General features: G+C 47.0%; 8 protein-coding genes across 8 annotated transcripts; 2 read left to right on the forward strand and 6 right to left on the reverse strand.

Annotated features, from left to right (window-relative positions):
- Positions 1–5,036: 5,036 nt before the first annotated feature.
- PG986_010041 (uncharacterized protein) lies at positions 5,037–7,114 on the forward strand (the record flags this gene model as incomplete). The annotated part of the gene is made up of 11 exons (XM_066846263.1): positions 5,037–5,062; positions 5,121–5,134; positions 5,218–5,258; positions 5,410–5,548; positions 5,633–5,654; positions 5,707–5,815; positions 5,868–5,896; positions 6,021–6,083; positions 6,134–6,216; positions 6,280–6,783; positions 6,843–7,114. The coding sequence occupies 11 exons, from the start codon at positions 5,037–5,039 to the stop codon at positions 7,112–7,114; spliced, it is 1,302 nt and encodes a 433-aa protein (XP_066698661.1).
- An 828-nt stretch (positions 7,115–7,942) lies between these two features.
- On the reverse strand, positions 7,943–9,720 carry PG986_010042 (ankyrin repeat-containing domain protein; the record flags this gene model as incomplete). The annotated part of the gene is made up of 2 exons (XM_066846264.1): positions 7,943–8,923; positions 9,121–9,720. The coding sequence occupies 2 exons, from the start codon at positions 9,718–9,720 to the stop codon at positions 7,943–7,945; spliced, it is 1,581 nt and encodes a 526-aa protein (XP_066698662.1).
- A 959-nt stretch (positions 9,721–10,679) lies between these two features.
- Positions 10,680–11,504, reverse strand: PG986_010043 (iron/manganese superoxide dismutase; the record flags this gene model as incomplete). Its single annotated transcript, XM_066846265.1, has 2 exons — positions 10,680–11,248; positions 11,369–11,504. 2 exons carry the CDS (start codon positions 11,502–11,504, stop codon positions 10,680–10,682), a joined length of 705 nt encoding a protein of 234 aa, XP_066698663.1.
- A 795-nt stretch (positions 11,505–12,299) lies between these two features.
- PG986_010044 (uncharacterized protein) lies at positions 12,300–15,077 on the reverse strand (the record flags this gene model as incomplete). Its single annotated transcript, XM_066846266.1, has 1 exon — positions 12,300–15,077. The coding sequence occupies one exon, from the start codon at positions 15,075–15,077 to the stop codon at positions 12,300–12,302; it is 2,778 nt and encodes a 925-aa protein (XP_066698664.1).
- Positions 15,078–16,749: 1,672 nt separating this feature from the next.
- On the reverse strand, positions 16,750–17,374 carry PG986_010045 (DNA replication complex gins protein psf3; the record flags this gene model as incomplete). Its single annotated transcript, XM_066846267.1, has 2 exons — positions 16,750–17,265; positions 17,333–17,374. 2 exons carry the CDS (start codon positions 17,372–17,374, stop codon positions 16,750–16,752), a joined length of 558 nt encoding a protein of 185 aa, XP_066698665.1.
- Positions 17,375–19,397: 2,023 nt separating this feature from the next.
- PG986_010046 (uncharacterized protein) lies at positions 19,398–20,258 on the forward strand (the record flags this gene model as incomplete). Its single annotated transcript, XM_066846268.1, has 1 exon — positions 19,398–20,258. One exon carries the CDS (start codon positions 19,398–19,400, stop codon positions 20,256–20,258), a length of 861 nt encoding a protein of 286 aa, XP_066698666.1.
- Positions 20,259–21,277: 1,019 nt separating this feature from the next.
- On the reverse strand, positions 21,278–21,629 carry PG986_010047 (uncharacterized protein; the record flags this gene model as incomplete). The annotated part of the gene is made up of 2 exons (XM_066846269.1): positions 21,278–21,478; positions 21,546–21,629. 2 exons carry the CDS (start codon positions 21,627–21,629, stop codon positions 21,278–21,280), a joined length of 285 nt encoding a protein of 94 aa, XP_066698667.1.
- A 978-nt stretch (positions 21,630–22,607) lies between these two features.
- On the reverse strand, positions 22,608–23,139 carry PG986_010048 (uncharacterized protein; the record flags this gene model as incomplete). Its single annotated transcript, XM_066846270.1, has 2 exons — positions 22,608–22,999; positions 23,085–23,139. The coding sequence occupies 2 exons, from the start codon at positions 23,137–23,139 to the stop codon at positions 22,608–22,610; spliced, it is 447 nt and encodes a 148-aa protein (XP_066698668.1).
- Between the last annotated feature and the right edge of the window lie 3,538 nt (positions 23,140–26,677).

Here is a 26,677-nt window from a genome sequence, read left to right on the forward strand (position 1 = left end):
TTATATTATATAAGTGTAAAATATCGTTATCGAAAAGTAAATTAAGTGTAAGGTCGCTTTTAACTTAAGCTTCTCTAGTTAACTTAATTAACTTAAGCTTACCTATAAAATTAATTTTTTTAAATAAATAGAGAATGGAGCTTTTTAAGCAATATCGGCTTGTTTAACACTTTTAAAGCGATACTTTTTATTTTAAACCGTATAATCTAGCTTAGCTAAAAAGCTTTAATTAATTAAATTATAACCTATGCTAAAATTAAAATAATATAATCCTGGTTTCTATCCGGGGAGGCACGGGCTTTTATTTTAAGGTAAGTGTAACTATTAATAAAAGTATTAGAAGTTTCGATTAAAAATGCTTCCTTAATAACGTATAAATACTTATTCTCGTCGCTGTTAAAGTCGCTTTAAAGAGGCGAGGGTAAAGTGTTTAAGGCGATTTTTTTATAGTTATAGCTTTTACTATAATTATAAATATAGTAAAATAGTTTATTTCGAGAGGGAAAAAAAATAACTATAATAGTGGTAAGTAATTCAGTTAATAGTAAAAGGAGGCGAGGATAGTATTTTTTTATACTATTATATTTTTTGATAAAGTTTAGTTTATTTCTTAATAGGGAAAAGCGTAAAATATTTAAAATAAACATAATTTTAACCGTAAACGATATAGGTATAAACCTTTTTATTGAAGTTAAAATCGAAAAAGTAAAATAAAAATGAATTAAACGTGATATTATTATATTTTTCGACGTAATAAGAAGATTTTTTTTCCTTATCGTTAAACTTATCTTTTTTCGTATTTCTTTTTATAAGCCTTCTTTTTTTAGTATTATATTTACGACTACGCTTACCGCTGTCGAAATCGGAGTTATTATTATTTCTTTATAATTTTCTTTTAAACTTATTAGTCGATTAATTAATGTTTTTTTTATATTATAAGTATAACGCGATTATTTAATGTTAGAGTGTTTTTATTTAATTAAAGCGAGTAGGTTTAATTTAACTTTATTACTACGCTGTAAGTATTACGCGATTGTTTTATATTATCGAGGTAATATGAGATATTTTTTAATTTCGAGGGATATTTTTAATTAGATATAAGTTAAAACATTATATGTATTAGTATTATTATCGTTAAGCGTTTTTATTATGCGAGAGTATCGTAATATCTTATTAAAGTATTAAGGAAAAGCGTGTTTATTCAAAGTAAGGTTATAAAAAGTAATCGTTATATTATTAAATCGTAATATAGTTTTTAATAAGTTTAGGATAAAGCGGTTATATAAAGTATTTAACGTAAATATTAATCTAGTTTATTATAAGTTTCGACGGTTAAGAATAGTAAATTTATTATTCTATTAAATAGTAATAAATTTTTTTAATAATGTTAAAAAAAGCTTTAAAATTTATTACTTAGCTAAGCTATCGGGGTTATTATTAATAAACGTTCGAATACGATTAGTAAAAGCGTAAATATTTATAAAAATTAGGTCGCGACTATATTAAACTATGCCGATGTTTTCTTATCCTCGAATTCCGGGTTAAATATATCGATATCGTTATATTTAAACTTAAATAATTCTATTTTAAAGGAGTTGAACTTAAGTAGTTAAGCTCGGGGAGGTAGTTAGGTTATTATTTTTATATTAAAGTTTAATGGTTAAAAATTAAATAACGTGGTTTACTACTACGCGACGTATATTACTTAGCGACGTACTTAAATTTAATTTTAATATAATCAAACTCTAACGTGTAAAACGTTTATAACTATAATACTTAATTTATCCTAAGAAAATTAAATAGTTTTAGTAATTTAAGCGATACGAAATAGATCGAATTGAATAAGTTAAAGAGTAGTAATAAAACCTTATAATATACTTAAACTAATTTTATATTATCGAATTTATAGTTAAACTTTAAAACTTGAAATTCGATCGAAACGATATAAAATAAATTTAATTAAAGAGGAGGTATTTTATAAATATATAATTAATTTAGATATTCGAGGAATATCTCCCGATTTCGTTAATATAAAAGATATAATTAATTTTTTTACCGCGTCGCGCGGCGGCGACCGCGTTAATAAGTACTAGGTTAAATGCTTTATTAACCGTAACCCGGACTTAAAGATTAAAATGAATCGTCGGTACGATTATTAAAGGGTTCTTTACGAGAATTTTAAAGTTATTTTTATTTAGTTTACGTTAGTCGTGAATATAAAGGCGAAATACGGGATTATTAATAAATATATTTAAAATTTTAACGAGATTAGCTTTATAATAAATATAATCGAGTTAATAATTATTATATACGCGTTAAGTGGCGTAGAAAAGTAAAGTCGGTTTAGTTTAATAATCGGGAATAAGTAACGGCGATTAAATGAATTAATTCGTAGGGTTAATATATTTCGTTATTTTTAATTATTTAAGGTTAATATTATTTCGTAAATTAGTCCCGCGAAATCGATTTACCGGGTGATTAAATAATTAAGCCGACTTTTAATAATTAAATTAATAATAAAATAACGTAATTTACCACTACGCGACGCATATTACTTAGCGACGCACTTTAATTTAATTCCAATATAATTAAACTTTAACGTATAATACCTCTATAACTATAATACCTAATTAATCCTAAAAAGCGAATAATTATAATAATTTAAGCGACACGAAACGGACCGAATTAAATAAACTAAAAAATAGTAGTAAAAACTTACAATATACCCAAATTAATTTTACGTTATCGAATCCACGGCCGAACTTTAAAACGCGAAATCTAACCGAAACGACGTAAAATAAATCTAATTAAAAAAGAGATACTTCGTAAATATATAATTAATTTAAATATTTAAAGGATACCTCCCGATTTCGCTAGTATAAAGAATATAGCTAATATTTTTACCGCGTTGCGCGGCGGCGACCGCGTCGGTAAATACTAAATTAAACGCTTTATTAACCGTAACCTAGACTTAAAAACCAAAATAAATCGTCGGTACGATTATTAAAAGGCTTTTTATAAAGATTTTAAAATTATTTCTGCCTAGTTTACGCTAATCGCGAACATAAAGACGAAATACGGGATCGTCGACGAAAACATTTAGAATTTCGACGAGACCGGCTTTATAATAAGTATAATCGGGTTAATACTCGTCGTAATACGCGCCGAGCAGCGTAAAAAAGCGAAGTCAGTCTAGCCTGGTAATCGGGAATAAGTAACGGCGATTAAATATATTAATTCGTAGGGCTAATATATTCCGCCGTTCTTAATCGTTTAAGGCTAATATTACTTCGCGAACTAGTCTCGCGAAACCGATTTACCGGGCGATTAAGTAATTAAGCCGATTTTTAATAGTTAAATTAATAATAAAATAGGTTTAAACTAGATTAAGCACTTCGATAAATATATTAAATCGTAAACGAAAGGTCGCTACCGCCTCCTAATTCTTAACGGCTACGAGAGCTATATTTCGGCCGAATTCGAGATATACTACTAAAATAACGATATTATTACTATTAATATACCTCTTTATTTATTATACTTACTTTAACCTTTTAATATAATATTTTATTCGCCTTTAAAACGTATTTATTTAAAAGAAATCGAGTTATTTATTAAGGCTTTTATAAACTATATTACTAAGCTAGAGTTTTTTATCGCTTTTAAAGCTACGTATTTTACTGTTTTTACGGAAATTAATATTAAATTTAGATTCAGCGTATTTAGTTTAGTACCTCATAACCTTAACGAGGTAATTAATAAGTTAAATATGTATCTCCGGACGTTTACACTTAACCTATCCCGTTTAAGGACGGCTAGTACCTATAACCTTTAAACGCCGTTTAACCCTTAATAAATAATTAAGCACTCTATTTATATTAAAAAAAGTGTTTACCTATTAAAAAAGCTCTCCGACGCCGATTTTAAATGCGGTAGACTAGATGGCGAAGGGTATAATTAAAATAGCCTATAAAATAACCCTTATACGCGATAGGATGTATATACTAGAGGAGGCTAATTTAACACTTTTTAAACGCCGAAGAGTTAAAAAGTCGCGAGTTTAGTTTAGAAGAGCTTTTATTATTAAGGAATCTTAGTAGCTATAAAACGAAAAAGTAAAAAGGAAGCGTTTAATGCTTAATAAAAGTAAAAATAAGGGTTCGTCGAAGCGGAGGGCGACCGGTGAAAGGCGTTATAGTGTCTACGGCGAGACAAGTCACAATACGCGAACATATAAAAAGGATATAAAATTAAGCGAGGAATCGGATAGCGAATAGTTTTAATTAATTTTAAGCGTTATAATTAAATTAATTTATATAAAAAAGTCGAGAAGTAAAAAAAGTGCGTCGTTAAATAATATACGTCGCGTAGTAATAAACTACGTTATATTTAATATATTAAAATTAAATACCTTTAATAATTAAAAAGTTAACCTTATATTATTACTACTTATATTTTTAAATAATTTTTTAAATATAAATATTATATATTTTAAAATAAATATATAAATAAACATTATTTTAAATTAATTTAAATCGTATATAATAATATAAAGGAAAATAAATAAGTAATAAAAAAATATATACTAATTGTAAATAATGGATTATTAAAAGCTTTTAATAAATTTTTAATAATATTTGTAAGCACGCTAAGTGATCTGTTTAACTTGTCCGAGGCCGGCACCAACGTTAGTCTAACATGAGTCAAACAATTCCAGTCCCACCCAGCCCTATAAGACTCAGCTCCGACTCGGTGCATCCGGTCACCATCCGTACCTGCAGGGACCCTAGGTTGCAAGCCGCTGGCGCAATTGAGAGGCTCGGCGCACCTTTTAAGCTGTCACTGTCACTGTCACTGACCGCCCAGGTCGCATGGTGGCAGAAAACCCACCCCGCCATCAAGTAATTATTTCTCTCGACACGGTCATACCCCAACATCGCACACCCCACTATCTTTCTTCACAGTTCCTGACTCAGGCTTCCGCAACAGCAACAGCAACAGCAACAGCAACCGCAACCGCAACCGCAACCGCAACCATGTCTTCCGAGAAACGAGTCTGCCTGTAAGATATTCCCGATACCCATCCGAACTGGAAACCTGGGCTAACATTGAACTTCCAGGGCCTACTCTGGAGGTATGCCTCCCCAAAGCTACCCCGCCGGCCGATGGACGATGGACCCCATGCGATGGACCGAAAGTGCTAATCTTCCGCCCCAGGTCTTGATACCTCTACCATCCTCAAATGGCTAATTCTTGAGGTAAATATCTCTGCTAAGTCTCGTATCCAGTGGATCGCCTTGCTAACGTGTTCTTTATTTCAGGGTTACACCGTCGTCGTATGTGACCTCTCATCTTATCCAAGCCCGGGCTCCGATCTCGGACTCCAATGCTGACATGAGCCGCCTCTAGTGCTTCCTTGCCGACTTGGGCCAAGAGGAGGATTTCGCAGCAGTCGAGAAGAAGGCGCTGGCTCTCGGTGCTGAGCGCATGGTTATCGACAACCTGCAGCAGGAATTCGTCGACGAGCTCATCTTCCGCGGCATCCAATGTACGTCATAGGTCCCGTCTAAGTCCAGGCGCGCGGTGGGCGCGGGTTGTTTAGTGGCCATGACTGACACTGGTGAACAAACAGGCAACGCCATCTACGAGGATCGGTGAGTCTCCAGCTCTCTCCCTCTGGCCACCCCCAACTGACAATGCTGTTAGATATCTCCTTGGAACCAGTCTTGCCCGCCCAGTCATCGCTCGGGCGCAGGTCAAAGCTGCCCACAAATACAACTGCAAGATTCTCAGCCACGGTTGCACAGGCAAGGGCGTATGTTGTTCCCCTCGTAAAAACGTGCAAAGCTCTTACTAACGTCATGTAGAATGAGTACGTCCTTGCGGAATGTCATCGGTGAATCGTCTGGGAGACTGACAAATCGCAGCCAAGTCCGATTCGAGCTAGCTTGGAAAGCATGCGATCCGGTATGGAGATCCTGCTTGCCAAACCTTCCCGCAATAGAGTGGTAACTGACCAGTCTCTACCAGAGCCTCTCCGTCATCGCTCCTTGGAGAATGCCCACTTTCTTCAACCGCTTCGCGTGAGTCCTGATGATCACGTCCTGCTCAACAATCTCTGACATGATAACAGGGGCCGACAAGACCTTCTCAACTTCGCTGCTGAGAACAACATCCCCGTCTCGTCCACCCCCAAGGCTCCTTGGTCGCAAGATGGTACGTGATGAGTCAAAATGTGTCTGACAATGTTTGAAAAAGCCTTTACTGACCTCCGAGCAGACAACCTGGCACACTGCAGCTACGAAAGTGGCATTCTGGAGAAGCCGGACATGCCCGCGCCCAAGGATGTCTGGACCCGAACCGTCGATCCTCTCGAGGCGCCCGACGTCCCGACCAAGTTCTCCGTCACGTTCCGGGAGGGCATTCCCGTCAAGCTTGAGGTGGAGGGCGGCGAGACCGTCACTGGCTCGCTCGAGCTCTTCAAGGCTCTCAACGACATCGCTGGCCGCAACGGCGTCGGCCGGATAGACATTGTCGAATCTCGGTTTGTATCCTTGTCCTCGCTCTCTTACTCTTGTGCTAACAACCTGACAGCTTCATCGGTCTCAAGTCCCGGGGCTGCTACGACTCCCCCTGCCATGACCGTGCTCCGCCTCGCACACATTGACATTGAGGGTATGACCCTGGACTCCAAGGTCAAGTCCATCATGGCCTGGATTGGCAACGAGTGGTCCCAATGCCTCTACAACGGAATGTACTTTTCCCCCGAGCGTGAACTCCTCGGTAAGTCTTGAAACTGTCCAACACTCCAGGTGAAATCTTTACTAATCACACACGTGAAGAAAACTCCATCATCTTCAGCCAAAAGCACGTCCACGGCACGGTCAACATGATGGTCTACAAGGGCGCAGCACACGTCCTTTCCCGATCTGCGCCGGAGAGCAATCTCTACAGCGAGGAGCAGGCTAGCATGGACACCCTCGAAGGCTTCAGCCCGGAGGATACCAGTGGCTTCATTGCCATCCAGGCCATCCGACTGGAGAAGTATGGTGCGGCCAAGATCCAGCAAGGTGAACCCCCTGGCTCGAGGCTCGTAAAAGCCGCGCTACCTTGATGAGGGAAGGGAAAAAGCACCACGGATTTGGGGGAGGAAATAGCAGAAGACTGCTACCTCTTTACATAATTTGAAGTGAAGTAAAAATCATAACAGTACTGTGTGAAGTCTTAACACTTCGTCTATGAAACCCGTGAGAACTTGGGTCTCTGTGCACGTGCATCCACGTACTACGTTGCGGATAGAAACAGACTGCGATAAACGGCTTGTAATCCTCGTGGCAACTGATGTTGTTGGCAGTTTCCGATGTGATTGGTAACGTCGTTTTTATCGTGCCCGATTTAGAGTGTATCAGTGTGTGTTGCATTGCCAACGAGTATCGAGTAGTCGTAGACCTCTCTCCGAACTCCGGAACGATACAATCCCAACCAACTCTTTTCGGTATCGACGAGGCGCTGGAGAAGGGCATCATCTTCTTGGATCCACTTCTTCTGCCGATAGTTAAATTAGGATAACTGGTCTTTCTGTACACTCCTGGCCCTCGTCTTCAAGCTGCTGAGTGAACGATGGGTGCCACCGTCTTGAAGTGAAAGCGACCGTGAAGCGGGCTCTCAATCCTTGCCGTGGGCTGAAGAACTGTCCGACCTCGTGCTCACTTGTACCACCGGGCGTAGTCCCGGCGGCGGCCGTGTCTTCCATAATAATAGGTAGGTGAGATGGGATCCTTCTGACTCTACCACTGGCAGAGGAGTATTAGAACAAGTATAACTTCCCCAGAGATGCGCAACCAAAAGGCCATGGAAGCCACAGAAACCCTGGATACCTAGCCTACATATATCTAGTAGTACGCAGGATCGAGGTTATGGGTTTAGCGAGCTCTTGGTCTTATTAGTACTTGCCAACCCATTCCCATGTACGCTCGGAGACGTATACACCTCTAACGAGGATGGAACTGGGGTCGAATTCCTCCTCTTCATCCATCACCGTCCGCGCGCCGAGCGATATCAGGTGTTCAATCACCCACCGGCCCAGCGAGCGCCTCTTCGACCTGTAGCTGGGCCAGCCGCCCAGGGGATCCCCCTCCAGGGAACCGTCCTCGAGATCGAGATCAACCCCAGCCTCTTTCACCAGCACAGCCAGGGTCGTCAGGTTCTTGGTCTGCAGCGCCCAAGCCAGCGCTTCTTGGCCCGTCTCCCACGCCTCGGTCCCGCGACGAAGCAGGTCCGGGAACCGGGCCAGCAGTGCCCGAAGCACCCGTGGCTGGCCACCTTGGGCGGCAGACACGGCGGCGGCCCTGGGGTCCGCGCCGTGCTCGAGGAGCAGCTGGACCGCTTCCTCCTGCCCAGAGCAGGCGGCGGCCCGGATGGGTAGGTGGCCCGGTCTGTCCGGCCCGTCGATGTTGACCGCGGCCCCTCTCGCGAGGAGGAGACGGACCATGGACATGTTCCCCCGCGATGCGGCGATGGGCAAGGCGCCGTAGTACTGGCGGGAGCTATTTGGCAAGGCGTCGACGTCGGCGCCGCAGTCTAGCAGCCTTTCGACGATGTGTTGGTGGCCATGGCGAGCCGCGGCCCATAACAGCTCGCTCTCGAGGCCGGGAAAGTCGGAGAGACGCTTCCCGATCGTCTCCAGCAGGGTTTCGATGAGGTCGAGCCGCCCGGCCTCGGCGCCGGCCAGCATGGCGCTCAGGTACTCGATGCTGGTCAGGGGCAGGCGGTGCTCGGGATGGAGTAACAGCCTAGCAACGTGCCCATGTCCATGACGAACAGCAGCGCAGAGTGGGCTGGTGGAAGGCCCATATTTGGACAGGAGGTACATGATCATAAAGTGATCCCTCTCTTCATACCAACCGGATGCAGGCCAGTCTGCCTGGGTCGCGGGGGGCGAGTCGCGTGCGCCAGATTTTCGACTCGGAGTCGATGCGGGCGCCGCAGGCCAAGAGATGGCGTACCACCTCGAGGTGCCCCCCACGCGGCGGCGAGGGGCAAGAGGTTGGGGAAGTACGGCGTCACACCGTTCACCCCCGCCCACCGAGAAGGGAGACAGCCCCTGGCAGGGAGGCGTACATTGGGGTGCGGGTGAAGCAGTAACTTGAGGAGCGGCAGATTGCCCGTAACGACGACGCCGCTCAGAAGGTTCTGTCTCTCGACTAGGACGTGGTCGAGGGGAGTGTCCCCGTACCTGCTGCACTTGACGAGGAGTTGGTCGACCATGTCGTGGGAGTCGGGAGAGCCGAAGACTTCGTCGGCCCTCACCTCTTTCAGTGGTAGGACTGCCTGCGCAATCGATTCGTGTCGCCGTCTCTGTAGCTCCTCGTCTTCATCATCGCCAAGGAGGCCGTCTAACGCATGGTTGACTCTGGCAACCACAGAAATGTGGCTCTTGATGCCGGCGGGCGTTCCCGTTGTCGCCGTTGTAGACGCGGAGCGCGACTTGGCGGCAATGATGCATCCCCGGAGTGCGGGGCACATGCGCTCCGCAAGGCGCGGCGTAGCAGGGTCATCCATGTCGACGACCTGGCGGACGCAGATGGCATGCATGATGGCGGCGTCGAAGGCTCGGCTCACAGTCCGTAGAAGAACCGCTTTCTGAATACCAATGACGATGACCAGCTGCTCGATGACGAACTCGAGCAGCTCGCCCGGAAATGCCTTCAACCCAGCCATTCTTGCTGCTCAATAGGTAGCCCCTTGTCTGAAGCCGTAAAAGTCATTCTAGTTTGCAGGACTAAGGACAGACAGAACACATTCAGTCTCGAGGGATCAAAAACTAAATGTCGATATTATGTTGCTGCCTGATGGATCGGCGCAGTTGTCATTGGCCGGCGAGACACAGTTGCCTCCACGGAGCAACACCATGTTCCAGTATTGCAATGCGTCACCCAAACTCGACTGACTGGCATTCTCGGTAAGAACCATCACGACATTAAGCCTCGGCAACAAACAGCAGAGGGCAAGGAAAGTTATTCGGTCCATGAGCACCATTCTCAGAGCCTACGAATGAATCACACAGCTTCTAGCCGAAAGCAGACGGAGGACATCCCGAACATGAATGATGCGTGTCCTCATCCAAGGACTCCAATTACGCATGAACAATGGTTCCTTAGTATACCACGGACAACGTAGCAGAAGCCCGTCTCGGTACAGGCGGTATAAAATAGGACACGAGACCGTAGGCGCCTAGGGACTTCTCAGCAGAGGCAACCGACAAAAGGAGCGGAGCTGTGAAAGAAAGAAGCAGTTGGGATGGGCGTTGGTGATACTTCTCAGAGTTCATGGCGGCGGCTGCTTATACGACCCGACTGGCTTGTCCACGCTTTCCTAAGGGACATGGGATAGATGAGGAGAGGAGGAGCGATGGGTGGAGTATGTCACGCATATAAAGTTCTCACGTTAGAACTGAACGCATAGCATCATGTAGACGCTGCGGACGGAAGCACTGCTTGATCATAATCTCATTGACTGCCTATCTCTCAGCAAGTAGGCATCGACAGCAGGAACACTGCTCGACGCATCATAACGGACAAATTCGACGGCTTCATTCGCTCTCCCCAACACGCCAAACTAAACTACTATACATTTCGTCACCTCTTCCTTTCTTTCTTTCTTTCGTTCATTACTCCAACTTAAGCCTTCTCCAGACGCTCGGCGACCTTCTTCCAGTTGATGACGTTCCAGATGGCCTTGAAGTAGTCGGCCTTCTTGTTCTGGTACTGGAGGTAGTAGGCGTGCTCCCAGGCGTCGATGCCCATGAGGGGCGCGTAGTTGCCGGTGACAGGGTCCTGGTTGGCGCGGGTGACGACCTGGAGGGTGCCGGCGGTCTTGTCCTTGGCGAGCCAGGCCCAGCCGCTGCCCTGGATGCCGGCGAGGGCCGTGTTGATCTGGGTCTTGAGGCTGTCGAAGCTGCCAAAGTCGCGCTCAATGGCCTTCTTCAGGTTGCCCTCGGGCTCGCCGCCGCCGTCCTTGTTGGCGGGGGCCAGGTTCTCCCAGAACAGGCTGTGGTTGACGTGGCCGCCGCCGTTGAAGTTGAGGGCGGGCGCCAGGGCGGCGGCCTTGAAGGTGTCACCCTTCTCCTTGGCCTCGGCCAGGGACTCGATCGTGTTGTTGAGGTTGGTCACGTAGGTCTGGTGGTGGCCCTTGTGGTGGATCTCCATGATCTTGCCGCTGATGTGAGGCTCGAGGGCGCCATAGTCGTCTGGGATGGTGGGGGGAGTAGAGTTAGCACACTATATATTTAGACGTCTTGGACATGGAACCATGAGTCCACCTGATTGAGGTGCAGCGAGACGGAATCAATTGATGCTGCTATACTTACAGGAAAGGTCAGGCAGTGTCGCCTTGCCGCGGGCGAATGTGAGGGCACCGGCAGCGCTGGCGGGACGAGCCCCCATAGCTCCGCGAGCAGCTTGGCCGGCGGTGCGAAGGGCGGTGGTGGGCATGCGGATCGGCATTGTGATGGTTTGTTGTGTCAATTGAAGAGTTTGCAAAGAGTGTGCAGGACGGATTGGTCTGCTGGATTGAGCTGTAGTGGTTGGACGTTTCGGATGTAGGAGGGAATCTCAAGGTTTATGCTGTCAATAGAAAACCGTCAGTATTTTGGAGGGGGAGCTGGAGGGAGCTGCGATAAAGCTCTGTCTTTATCTTGGTCGCGTCGGGAGTGCTCGGCTTCGGAGCTAGGCTGTCGGTCCATTCATTCTTTCGTCATGCATGCTGTTGGGGGCTCCTCTAAACAGCATTCGAAGCAGCATCACCCCTGTCGGCTCCATATCCCGAGCGCTGCGTCAAGTTTGGATGCTGGCGATCTTTACTTGACGGACTCACATTGGGCACTTTCTATGGATGCCGTTGCTTCTCATGCCGTAAAGCTGACCAACAAATACTAAACTTCAGCCTGTTGAGCTGCCTGGGCTTCGATCGATTCGACATGGTATGATACATACATACCTAATACTTCAATGCTAGTACTCAGAGCATGCCACCAAAAATAGCTGGAACCCCGCCATCGTTTAGTGCCCGCAACGTCTTACTGTAAGCTCCCTTGAACCGCACTAGCCAATGTGTTCTGTGCCAGTGCATCCGGTCTTGCCGGTATAGCAAAATAGTTCTTCACACTCCTATTGGAAAACGCCTGTCTGCTTATGTGGGTATAAACACGTATATACCATTCTATCTCGCATCTCTCTCTTCCCCCTAGGCCACGAATATTCCATTGGAATCGTCCAAATTTTACATCACCGCCAACCCCCTTATTCCACCTCTGCAAGCAAGTCGCCCGAGACATGCTCCCACTGTTCCGGCTGATCTCTCCGCATCACGATATCGTCCTTCTTTCGTCGCTCTACCACCAGCACGTCTGCACCCTTTTGGAAGTAAGCCAGGAAACCACCCTTGCCGTCCATGCGGGCCGTAATGCGCATGTACTTCTCGCCCCGATCCGTGCTCTTGGACATGGGAATGAACCGGAGATCGTTCTCGTTGCACCAGTCCTCGATCTCCTGTCGAAACGTCTTCTCCGCCGGCTCCGCTGCAGCTGCAGCAGCTTCCGGCACGGCGGTTTTGCTTGTGTCGGTATGGGGCTTGTGCTGGGAGCGTGATTGGGGCTGGTGTGCTTGCTTGCCGTCGGGCCGCGGCAGCTTGGCTTGGACGTCGGCCCCAAGCTCAACCGCCTTCTCCAGCATAGCCGTGCCCTTGTCGAATTCTGCCTTGATGCTCTCTTGAGCAGCCATGTCTGGTAGAATGTCATCTTGCCACGACTGATACCACGTAGCAATCTCGTCGTAGTCGGCCTCGTCGCTTGTAAGCCACTGGTAAAGTACATCGTGCCACATGGGGAAGACCTCTGCGACAATCACCTCGGCAACCATCGACGGCGCGATGATCTCCGTCCACTTCATAATGCCTTCCAGCATAGGTATATAGGGATTTTGGTCTGATGGGTCCACCCGGAAGCTGGTCCTCAAGTACTTGGCCATACTCGGGATAATGTGATGCATGACCAGCGGCTTCCACTGGTCCTGGGACTTGCTCGGCCGGAAAACATCCTTCCAGTCTTTAAGGCCGGGCACCACGCCACGGTCAAATTCCCAGACGTCGATGAGTTGTCGGAATTTGCGTCGGATGTCTGCCACCAAACCGGTTCCCTTCGGTTCTAAATGATGAACTGGCAGATGCTGCAGCCAAGGGAATATCCAGAGATGCGGAAGGTTATGTTGTTTCTTTCGGGGCTTCCAAGCGCTGACTGCCTCGTCCAGGCGGCGGACGACTTGCTCGAGCAGTTGCGAGCGGACAAAGCCGGGGAAGAGCCCATCCCACTTCTCAAAGATCGCCAGTAAAGACGCCGGGTCGTACACCTCCCATTGCTGTGAGATTGCAGTGACCAGCTTGGGGAACAATAGCTTGTAGATCATACTTTCGTAAGGTGTCGTCGACTTTTGATGATGCCGATATGTGCCATCAACTTCCAGTTGCTCCCACTTGGCAACCGCCTTCCCGTTCGTTGCTTGGTACTTCAGACCAAGTACGCCACGGATATCCATAAGGTCGGTGGCAAAGTTCCCGAGCTTGGGGTCCTCCAGAGGCTGCCATCCCTGGACGGCTTCTCGCATGAATGGGTGAATTGCTGCGACTGCGATTCCAGCCAGATCTTCGTTATTCGCAATTCCCTCTGCCTCGGCTTTCCTGAGCCCGTTGATAACTGGATCCCATTCTTTATCCGCGGCAGCTTGTGTGATCTCGTCGAGAACCGAGGCAAAGATCTGGAATTTTCCAAACTGGGCTTGGGTTTCGTCGAGTTCCTGCTGACGTTGGTGCGTCTCCATATCCAACCAAGCCTTCCGTTCCTCGAGAGTTTTCCACTCTTCGACAAACGCCGTAAGATCTCGCTGTGCTCTGCCAGCCAATTTCCTCGCCTCAGTCTGTTCCACGGTTTCTGTGCCAGCAGTAGGGGTCAGAAGCCCAGAGCCTGACGTCAACATCTTCTGGCCTGGACCGGTCATGTCGAGGATCGGGGCAAAGGCATCCGGGATATGCAAGCCCGGGGCGGCCTTCTTCATGTCGTTGACGGTGACGTATTTGGTCTTTGGGCGTCGTGGGGTGCTGGCACCGCTGGCCGTTCCACTGTCCAAGCCTTGAGCGCGCTTCTTCTTCCTCCTTTCGAGCTTTCTCTTCTTTTCCTCCTCTTCAGAGTCGACCACCTCTTCGCCGCGCATCCGCTTCTGGCGCTTCTCCTCTTCTTTCTCTTGTTTGGATTTCTCCTTCACCGCACCCAGACCGGCACCCTGCGGTCGAAGTGTCGGCTCGATGATGACGTTTCGGCCTTGCCCATCCGCACCCAGACCCTTGCCTTCGACGTAGCCCATCTTGGCCATCATGCGGGCTGCAAAGGACATGGCTTTCCCGCCGCCACCGCTCTTGGTGAAGGCACTGGGCTTGGGGGCGTTCGATGCCATCGCAGGCTCATCTTTCAGGCCTTGCTTCAGTACTGGCTCGGTTGCTGAAGACGGGACGAATCCTCTGCCCAAGGGCGTGCTGCCGTCGTATTTGGGTTTGACGCAAGATGGGCGCGAGGTAGATGTCGGAGCCGCGGCGGTTTCTGTTGGCACGGACGGGCGAAATCCCAGTCCTACACCGCCCATAGTAACGTCCTCATCCTCTTCATCTTCTTCGTCGTCGTCGGGCACAGTGCCCTTGGAGCCGACGCCGAATTGACCGGGCTCGGCATATTCGTCGTCTTCGTCTTCGTCTTCGTCTTCGTCTTCCTCGTCCAGCTTTTCTTTGCCGCCCGACACGAAGGACATGCCCTTGTGTCGCAGGTCCTTCTTGCCCTTCCAGCGGCGCCCGGGACCGTTATCTTCGCTGTCGGAGCCGAATATGCCCAAGGCGGCGTCGTCCTTCGCATTGCGACCGGTGCGGCGGCGCTTCCGCGGATTGAGGTCGGTGAACTCATCGACTGCGCTGTCGTCCGAGTCGGAGGAGGAGTAGGCGGCAGCGTCGGCCTTGGAGATGTTGCCTGGATCGTGCGACATGGTTGGGGATGATTGAGCGATTCGGGTCCTGCTGGTCCAAGGAGGAATCAATCGCGAGAGCGTGCCTAATCGCGGTTGCAGTGACGAAAGCTCTTATCTTATCAGTGATCTACTTAATCCAGGATACAATGCAACGAGAGAGTACAGTAGAGCGAGCCCGTAAAAAACGATTGGCCCGGTGGGGTTGGCCTTTTTAATTGGTGACAAGCAATGGCATATCTCCGAAAGCACACCCAAGGGGCGTAACAGTTGAATAAACTTGGCCTGAATGTTACTCATGGCTTTCCGTGTCCAGGCTATTCCAAAACTTACAGCGTACTGGCAATTATGCCTTTCCCTTCCTTTCCCTTTCGCTCTACCAACAGTTGGATAACCGGCAACGGCATAGCTGACTAGCATTGGCATAACCAGCAGCGCAACACGGAATAGCTGGCAATGAAATGTATGTCTGGCAACGGAACCACTGGCTGTATTTGATTATTATTGCCTCTTAAATACCATATGAACACAACTTAGTCCAGGATGTCAAACATGGAATCAATTTCGCTCGATCCGGTCACATAGAGCTTCTTCCCCACTTGGGTCGAAGCTTTTGCCGCATGAGTCCTCTATGGGTTCAGCCATGATGGAAGTTTTGAGACAACTTGGACAAGGCCGCCAACGACGGTTTGGTGCGTGTGTAGTAGCTCTACAAATCCAGGCCCGGACCTTTGAATTATTATGATAGGACACACGAGACTTGAAAGCCCGTGCTTTGGTTGTGGTCCACAGATATTGGTGCCTACCACGATCTTCTCGAAGAGTTTGGACCGTCAACCGCTGCATTGCTTGGTGAGTCGCCGTCTGGCATCCGGCATCGCCATAAACTTCTCCGTGTCCGTTTCCGGCCATGACGAGGGGGTGCCGATGCCGATAGCCTCGACACAGTCGTGGTCCAAGTACAAGCCGAAAACCAGACGAAGGGTCTTGCTGTAGGTATGCACGCTACATCGTCGAATTAGAAGTGGGATGATCAGTCACAAGATCTGGCCGCCAATAGTATAGTTACCTACGTGTAGTAACAGCATGGTTGGCTGCTGGCGGGATAGCCAGCTGGCGGCAGTGCATATGAACCACGTAACAAGCACAACACCCACCGGCTCAGGAGGTATTGTGAAGCCAAGTGGGCAATGATATAGTCCATCTATCCCCATAGATCCCCAGGAGGTCATCGACAGGCAAGACTGGATAGTACGGCTTTCTCGCGAATGAATTCGGCCTGTTGCATCTGAAAAGGCATGCGAAGACAAGTCAAAATCTGTATGTTCACACCTGTTTGGCAAAGAAAGAATACCCTCAATTCTAGCCTCGTCTCTGGAGTTGTGTAAATCCGCAACTGGGCGTTCTAATGATATATTACTCATTCGTCGTGTTCTCGTTATCTCCGCCTTCTCCCTATATTGAGTTAAAGTCTCCGATGAAGGACTTCTCTGGAGCTGTATCGCATATCGGGTATAGCAGAGACAACCAACTGGCAGGACTCTCCACCCATCGTCTTGCAGTACGTCCCTCATTGGGATGTGAGCTTCCAGCAGTATGTTCCAACCTCCGACGTCGTGGCCCGACGTAAGTAGGGTTGCGCGGTGCTGGTGGGCACTATGGATGGAATATCGTGTATTTATTCCCTTCTCCCTCACTTCTTGACGCCCTCCATCCACTCCTTGCATGCCTTGTTGCCATCATGAGCCCGGCGGAACAGCGAGCGCTCCCACTCCTCGAGTCCACTGAGGAACCCCTCGCCGCGGACGACGTCGTCAGTGGCACCGGCCTTGCGGGCGTGGAGGGCGGTCTCGGCGGCGCGGGTGACAAAGGTGCGGCGCAGGACGGCGCACATTTCGGGCTCCTCGAAGAGGTCGAGCATGCGAGTCGCGAGGCCGTACATGTTGTGAGTCTGGTCACGAAGGGCGACGGCGCGGGGATCCGCTTTGAGGGCCGAGACGACCTCGTTGGACAGGGCCTTGGGCATCTCGAGCGTCAGGAAGGGCGCCGAGTCCTCCGGGTTCGACGACTGCGTCCGGCTCGACAGCGCCAGCAGCTCAGCCAGCCATAGCGGCAGCGACACGGGCGTTTGCGCCTTCAGTCCCTGCGAGGGGTTGTTGTCTAGGTAGCCCAGGTCGGGGACGTCGAGCTCGAATTTGCAGGGCACTTTCTGGAGTCGTGGTTAGCTTGGGTGGTTTATGGGAGTTTGAGATAGAGAATGTATGGAGAGAAAGTACCTCTGCATCCGTGAGAATGGCGTCAAGGTCGTAGTATGACATCTCCGCGGCTTCTGGGATCGACTGGCAGCATCGCAATGCTAGCAATGGCAAAGCTGCAGTGATGTGATTCAATGCCGGCGCCCTTCTATGGTGGGGTCGACGCGATTGTCTCGCGGCTTCCAGCTGGTGCTGTGCTGTATTCAATTAAGGCAGGTGGGGGTGGGCACAGTGAGCAATCCAGGCAGCAAGGCACCTAACCTGCCTGGAATCCAGGCACCTCAGGCACCTTATTGGCCATCTGAGGCATCTCCGAAATCAGCCAGGCCCCAAGCCCCACTCTGGAAGGGTATAAATTGCTGCCCTCCCTCCGACCTTTTCAACTTCCTTTCCTCTCTTTTTCTTCTTCATACTTACCTTGCTGGGGCTTTGGGAGATCAAGTATTCCCTGGGCCACGTTGAGGAACCTGCATTGCACAGCGCGGCGTTCTCTCTTCGTAAACTATCCTTCGGGATCGTTTTCGGTGGAATTTTTGATGTCACAACTCTTTTTTCATCCTGATCTGGTGCTTCGCGCATCGTCATGAAGAAGAAAGCCTTTGCACTTTCCAGTACCATCGTGTTCTCTTTGTGTTCCGCTCGTTTGACGACGCGACCTCAAATATCCAAGTAATGCTCCATGGCGACAGACAACAAGTCGCACATCTGCTGGATTCCCATGTTCAATTTTGCGCATCATGACACACCTATCTGCTCGCACTGCCCGTCTACTTTTGGCCATCAACCGTTCTATGGTTCTATCATGCTCGTGTGATATTCCCCAATGACCATCGCAATCCCGCCCACGGTTTCGTAACGCCGTCAAGATGCAGACAGACATTTAGTCATGATCGATCCCAAGCGGAACTCCTGTTTGCTTTTGGTGTACTTATGTGCTCGTGGCTGTTTGCTGTGTGGTCCGGCGAATTGGACATTGGCCAGGTTTCTACATTCTGGTCACCAGCCCGTTTCGCGAGGCGTTGCGGAGTTGCGAGCAGCTTGGTCGCTTGGCCTGCCTCGCGACTTCCCAGTCTTGCGTGACATTTATTCTGTGTATTACGATATCTACACTCGTACCTCATGATTGCAGTTCATATTTCAATGATGAATGATATACAGATGGCATCTGTCAGTTGGATCCGAACGCCAACTGCCCAAAGTGAGACGTCGCTGCTTCGCCATGCTGCCTACAGGACCACTTTGCAGATACGGCTTCGAATGCCGCGACAGCCGCCGATTCGAGAAACACATTCCGCCATTGATCGAACCATTGAAGCATATAAGAAGGTTCGTTGTCCGACGTCCGCCAGCGAACACACTGCGTTCCTATTCGTACAAATTTCTTTCGTGCTCATCATCAGCAATCCACCAACAACGATGCTGCAGTCAAACTCCATCAACAAGACAAGCAAGCAGTACAACCTTGCCAACCAGGCAGACTACATTTCTGGAAACTCGTTCCTACGATACATGACAAGCACCACGACTAAGAGCATTGCGAGCCTCATCCGTCTGTTCGTTCACTGCTGCGGGCGCCCACAGACACTTCTCTCGCACACTCACACGAGGATCTTACGGACAAATTCTTCAAATAACATGGCATCGACCCATTCTAGGGCTACATACGGGATACAAATGATTCCCATTGAACCATGCAGTTTCCAATATTTCCATAAAAGTCCCAAAAATAGACCCGAAACGAATCGCGGTGCAATACGCCAGTTCGTACAAGTTCCTCCTTTCACCGTCGTCGCTCTGCAAACTGATATCGGCAACACACCACGTTTTCGTGCTTTCGTCCCTTCTTTATTCTTCCGTCAATCTCGTTCTTGTGCGGTTTCCTTGCTGATCAACGCCTTCCGCCGTAAAGTAGTCGTAATCGCCCTTGGCCTACTGGGCCCGGGCTGGATGCAGAACGCCATGTAGAGCACGCAGATCCAAGTCAAGAAAGACAGGTGACTGAGCCACACCCTAATGTCTCAATATCAAGATCACTCGGCTGAAGTTCGCTGGCCAGGTAGGCTTCTCGGATCTCCTCGTCCGAGTTATGGTGATACTTTATCGGGTTCTCTACCAGGTACTGCCGCCGCTGAGCCAACTTCCTATCGAGGAGCCAGGGATCCTCTACGGCTCTGGGGAGGTCCGGACACTCCGTGTAAGGCTCGAGGCCCGGCGGCAGGGCGCCATAGCCCAGCACGAAATACTGGCAAACGCCAAGGTCCACGGCTACCTCATACCCCGGCACGTTCACGACCGAAAACCTATCGTCGAGTGGCACGGTATCAATCCGCACGGTGAAAACGGCAGGTATATATGCGATTACGCGCACGAGCTCGAAGGCACGACTTCTTGGTCGTGGGCCACCGCACGCCGGCTTGCTTCCGAATGGCCAGAACAGCTCCACGGTGAAGCGCGTGTTACAAGGCAGGAGTCCCAAGAAGGCTCCGGCATGCCGGAGATTTTGGCGGTTTTCACTCGTTTTCAGGTCTACACTGTTAAACCTGTCGGAATGTCTGCCGACAGTGATGTGTCGATAGTACCGCAGCGTTCTCCTGAGCTGCGATGCGAAGTACCTCAGGAGATGGGTTTCGTCGCAGAAGTAGAATACGTTGACGCCCCAGAATGTTTGCCACATCTGTGGTGCCATGCTTCGTGGGTGCTTGGAGACTGCGACCAATATCCCTGGAGTCGTGGTGAATATCATGACAGGTTCACCTGGTCTTGGCACAAGCTTGAACCAGTGCCGGACTGTCTGGTGCCCTGGGGGCGGGGGTGTTGGAAAGCACCAGGGATAGCAGCTCTCCTCGAACGTTATCGGTCTCGATTGGCGGAGAACCACCTCCAGAATCAGATTGATTACCTTACAGGCAAACGTCAGCTAGTATCGGAGGGGAGGGTGGAGAGATAGTAATGCAGCCTACATCATAAGGCAGCCTTGTGAATGGCGAGACATTGGTCCGTGTCTCCATCTGGACGTGAGAGGAGCGTTCCTGAGGCGACGGTGGGGAATGCTGTTCCTCGTCAGAACTGGTCATATCAGTTTCGTTTATACTGCTTTGAGTCTTTACGTTCTGCTGCGAGGTGCGGCACCGGCGAGCTAGTTGAGTCATCGCTAAGAATTAGATGCTATGATTAGAAGTTGCGAAGGACCACACATGCAAGGTGCTGCGTTGGTGAGGAGACCCGTGGCCACACAAGAGCTATGGGGCAATATCCCGTAAGATCCATCGATCAAGGATTACACAAAGAGCCACGCAGACAGAGCAAGGACCTACATATGTCGTTGCACGGGTGCCATATGAATCCAAAGCCCGCAGACACCGGACTATTCTTTCTATGCTGCCAATTTCGACCGAGTGGTAGTATCGATAATACATTGGTCGCATATAATGGAAGCCATTTGAGATCAGGAAGGAACATGGAAAGACCCAGTTCCTAACTACTGACGACTTGGGGTCGTAGCAAATGGCATTATATTTGTGCTACCAGGCATGTCTGAAGGATGTTTGCTGATCTGGGTACGAAATTTATCATATGTCATATGAAGGCTCGCATCCACACTCTGTTAATGCGTTTATCTTGTTGATTATGGTGTAATACTATCCCCATAGCATGTACGTCTTCGCTCATCAGCTAAATATGCAATAAGTCGCATCCATCCCACAGAAACCGGCCCAGTCAATGGATGGTTACTATTAAGGGGGCTGTAGAAAGGATCATCCAGTCCCGGCAACGTAAGCATGGGTTCAGGAGGTCCCCGAATGATTGGAGCGGGTAAGTCTTTCCGACGCCTTCCTCTGGGTCGTCTCATTGACTGACTTTCAAGCATGGTCAAGTCGTGGTGATGTGATCTGGCTGTTTCTTCGTCCCTGAGTCCAGAACGAACAGTGACCCCCTTCCAATCGACCTAGAGCTCAGCTTGGTAGTCTACCATTGCTGACGGACAACTGAATTTGGGATGCTCGCCTTGACACCATAGAGAATGTCGGCCAATCCCATCGCAGTCTTGAGGTCGCGGCGGGTGATGGCAATCTTGCCTGGTTTGAACTTTCCGATGTCGTCGTAGTGGTCCTTAGCATTCTGGGTAGTATCAAAGCCGGCCCGGTTGGCAAGTACGTGCCATTTGATCTGGAGTGAGAGAAACGTTAGCTGGCTATATAGGTTGGGCATTCGCAGCAAGACGTTGCGAACTTACGCTGACCGACTCAAAGATGTCCCACAGTCTGTCGAGGACGTCCATCTGGTCGCCCGTGATAGAGTTGCCGTTGCCAGACGCCATTGTGCTGTCTCACGCCTGTGTGGGAGCTGTGGGTGGGAGTTGTGGTGCTGTCGTTGGTGAGTAACATACGTTGATGTGCAGAATAATGTGATCGCGAGAATGGTACGGTTCAGCACCGAATACTTTACTCGCGGTTGTGTAAGTAGACCGGAACCTAGAGAGACATCTATCTAGCCGCGGGCGTGGGATTCATGTTGTAGACTGAGTTCCATGCGTATGAGTTGGGGAAGTTGATCTGCCCATATCGTTCCGACGCTTGATACTCAGCCATTGTGCTGAATATCGTTGCGAGGGCTTCAACAGTACTGCGATTCCATCCGGCATAATTGGTATGAGATTCATCCAGAATCAAATCTCATCACGTACAATTCACAAGAGACGAAAAAAAAAAGCTGCTATAAGAGTCTGGATATGAGATGGGATGGAATCGTCAGTAGCATAACGCACTCCTGAGGGCATCTATGGTTCAAGGGATGGAAGCGACAGATGATGATCAGCTACCGTTACTGGGTCCATTGAGACTTCTTTTGCTATGGGGGCCCGCATGTAAGGCCTTTCTCAAAAATCCCAACCATTTCAGAAACAGGGCAATCATATCTCAGTGACAACAGCGATTCGGTGTATCAATGCCCCTGGATTTGGCAGGGGGCTGTTCAGTGACCAGGAACGTGGAATCTCCACAGATAATACCAAGCGCCCTGCCTACGCTTAAACCATTTCTCCAGACCGAGGATAGTATTGCCTCGGCAGGTGGTTTGCCCCATCAGCAGATAATGTCATACTGTGTTATATGCTGACCGATCGAGGGACCAGGCAATGCAGATGAGCAGAGGGCAGCCGGTATTCCTTCCATCTGATCCCCCTATAGCTTCTCATGTATTTCTAGTACTTTTCTCTATTCAAAACAGGTTAACCGTTTAGTTTTCTTGCTTGGTCCGTTGGGGAACACCTTAGATTATTGGCAGTATTACGATACCATCAAATATTTCCTATAGAATTTGTTCGATCTCCACGATACGGTCCTCGCCACATAACACAGATGATACAGAATAGAGGCAGGCTATGGCTCTGGGTATGAGGTGGCATTAGGCTGGTTGGTAGCAAAAGATGCGCCGGGGCGCGGAGGACCATGTAGTCCAGGTAGACCCTCTGGAATCCCGAGTGGTGGACCACGTAGTGGTACATGTCGTGGCAGACGGTAGCGAGAAGGGGGAAGCCAAAGTCCAGGCCGGTGACGAAGGTGTAGCCGTTAGGGAAGTAGAGGAAGCTCTGGGGGCCGCGGGTGATACGGAGCATCATGTCGTAGATCATCCAGCGGAGCTCGGTGGGTAGGTACGAGAAGAGGACGAACCGGTCGAGAGCTTGAGGGGCTGTTGAGGTGGGTGGGCGGTGGTTAGTGTCGACGACCCCTGAAAGGTACTGGTGGCCTGGAGAGACAGGCGCGGCGTGACTTACCGGGGATGATCTCAACGACCGCATTACTGCCGGAAGCACTTCCGTCGTCAGCCATGATGAAGTGACGGATGTTGCTTGTTGAATGGCGTTTCTTAACAAATTTTCTCGGGGTGAAGGTGGCTCTGTTGATTTCCTGGACAGTTCCGATGGCGTAGTTTCACGAAAACCTCCAAAAGATTGAAACAAAAAAAGACCTAGAAGGGTTTGGTGTGCATTCACTGCGAAAATTTCACTCTCGCCGACCCCTGAATCTTTATGTCTACCAGGCCCTGGCTTTATGATAATGCTTTGCCGCCAAAACAATAGGGCAAGCATCACTACCATAACGACGAGCACGAAGAACACGACGATGAGCACTATAACGAAGACCAGCAAGCACATACCGGGGCTCAAATCACTTTATAATGGCATTTTTGGTACTGTTGTGAGGGGCATGTCATTATTGTAATAGCTACGGTGACCGTATTCCATCTCGTTACTCTAGTTAATAAACCAGATGGACTATGAGTAAAAATATCGAAATTCAGGTTGTCCCGAATGGCCTCACCGAGTTTCGTCTGCAGAAGCTGGTGGAAGTGAGTTTCCGTCTGATCACTAGTTCGACCCCTGACAGCAACTCATCCGGTCAAAGCTCAGCCTTGTAACAGCTTTACCACCATGGGGTTAGTAATAACAGGAGTATTGAGATAGTGATCTTGTGGATGTGCTTGGGTACCATCAATGTTCCTACCCATTTCGACTCCCTTATCCTTGTCAAGGTCAGAGACCACAATAAATAGGGCACCTCCACAGCATTCTTTGTCACATTTCTCAAAGGCAGTATATTCTAATCACTCTAATTTATACATATTCATACTCAATATGCTTGGGCATTATCAGTGTACAATGCTTCCTATTCTATACGCTTAATCACACAAAAACATATCCAGAATGTTTTAGCCACAAAGCTGACGTGCCTGGAGAGGGGCCGCGGGGGGCGGAGTGGTCATGAGAAACCCTTTTCCCCCTCTACTAATTGAGACACTACGTACGCGGCTACAAGCAAGATAATTGCCAAATATTTGAACTGAGACCTCTACGCAGTGTGTTCTTGTTCTGAATTTTGACGAAACAGTCTATCTATCCCGACCTGTCGAACAACACTGTTAACAATCTGGATACCAACGGTGGTGATGTTGCTGACAGATGGAACTAACCATTGTAGATCCCGCTGGCCCGTGAGTTGGGTGCCGGGAGAAATGTATACCCTTGCTGTCTATAACCATAAACCAAGTGGTAGGATGGGTGTTAAGGAACTCGGTATCATGATTCATGCATCTGTCTACTATTCGAACCCCTATTACGATGTGGCATGGATAGCTGATAAGATGTAACCCCTATCGGCTGCCCCCCCCCCCCACCCCCTCCCTTAAATAACCTATACATTCCGTAGTTACCCACTTAAATCGGTAAGATTTAAAACTTAATATAAAATTAAATAAAATAGGTAAAAATATAGAGTTTTAATTATAAAATAATAAATAAAATAAGACGAAATTAAGGACTTTATATTAAAATTTAAAATTTTTATTAACGTGGTTTATTACTATACGATATATATTACTTAGCGACGTACTTTTTTTACTTCTCGACCCTTTTATATAAATTAATTTAATTATAACGCTTAAAATTAATTAAAACTACTCGTTATTCGATTCCTCGTTTAATTTCATATCCTTTTTATATATTCGCGTATTATAACCTATTTTACTGTAGATATTATAGCGCCTTTCACCGGTTACCCTCCGCTTTAACGAACCCTTATTTTTATTTTTATTAGGTATTAAACGCTTTCCTTTTACTTTCTCGTTTTATAACTATTAAAATTCCTTAATAATAAGGGTTCCTTTAAACTAAACTCGCGACTTTTTAGCTCTCCGGCGCTTAGAAAGTGTTAAATTAACTTCTTTTAATATATATATTTTATCGCGTATAAGGGTTATTTTATAAGCTATTTTAATTATACCCTTCGCTATTTAGTTTATTGTATTTAAAATTAGCGTTAAAAAGCTTCTTTAATAAGTAAATACCATTTTTTTAATATAAGTAGAGTGTTTAATTATTTATTAGGGGTTAAACGGCGTTTAAAAGTCGTAGGTATTAACCGTCCTTAAACGGGATAGGTTAAGTGTAAGTATTTAGAGATATATATTTAGTTTATTAATTACCTCGTTAAAATTAACGTAATTTACGGTTTAATTAAACACACGGTCTAATTAAATACTTTCCAAGGCCTCGTATAACGAAATATAAATTAATTCCACCACAACGCATTTAATATATTAAAATTAATCGGAATCCTCCTTTTTAAATATTTCTACATTATTTTAATAGGTACGCGTATTATACCCGGGCTCCCTATAAATTTTATAGCGTCGCGGGCGCGTTTTAAGCCTTTTTATATAATTATTACTCCGGCGTAATTTATTTTATAATTATTTATTAACGTCCCTTTAAAACTGTAGGTTTTTTTTAGCTTATATACGAAGTAATCCTTTATCCTATAGCCGTTTCTTTTTCGTACGGCGGCGCCGGCTAAGTATTTTATTTACTTCTCGTAATACGGTTACTTTACCCTTTAAAAAAAACGAGCCGGTGTATTACCTGCGTTATATTTTTCGTAATCTAGTTAAGTTTAGTTAAAATCGACGTCGAAAAGCTATTTTAATGCCGTACAATACGGTTTCGAACGTATTCGGTTTAAAATTAAGCCTTAATCGGGTTATTTAAGGTTTTTAATTCTTAAAGAATAAGTAAGCCGGAAAACGTCCCCGGAGGTATTAAAGTACGTAGTTTTATATTTAACTATAAAATAATATATTCTAAATCGTACAGGACGAGTCCGGTCCCTCGAAAGCTTTTTTATATATTCGAAACGGTGAAAATCGCTTAGAACGTTTTTAAAAACGCTGGTAAGAAATTTTCCTTTAAAATATAGGTAATATACGCCCGCATAAAACCTTTAATTTCTTTCCCGTACGCCTTTTTTAATACACGAAAATAGCCGATATTAAAAAGCTAGAGTTTATACGACGAATAAAAAGGTATATAGAGTATAATAATCGAGTTTTTTTATAGTAAAATTTAAAAGCTATCGAGTAGTAGCTTTTATAACCGTTAAGGATTAATAGGCGGTAAGCACTTTTCGTATAAGACTTCGTGTATTTATCGAAGTATCGAATTTAATCCTCGCTTTTTTTATTCGTAGTCCAGTTATTTTTAATAACTGTAATTACCTAGTTTTTTAATAATGGGCTATTTTCGTATTAAAAAAAGAGGTACGTTTTCCCGGTAAAAATAATATACTAAAAAATAACGTAACCGTATAATTCGACGCTTTATATTATTATAACCTATTCCCGGTTCCTTTATTATACTACCTTAGGCTTTTCGCGTTGATCGGAAGTAATTACGATCATTTTAAACGAGATTTAGCCTATAAAAAACCCGGTCTCGTCGAAATTGTATATATCCTCTTTTTAAATTTTATACTTATTAATTATATTCCGTACGAAAATAAACTACGCGCGATACGTGTCGGGATTTTTATAAAA

Source organism: Apiospora aurea (assembly GCF_038362705.1).
Source record: "Apiospora aurea strain CBS 24483 chromosome Unknown utg000006l_segment0_segment0, whole genome shotgun sequence".
NCBI lineage: Eukaryota > Fungi > Ascomycota > Sordariomycetes > Amphisphaeriales > Apiosporaceae > Apiospora > Apiospora aurea.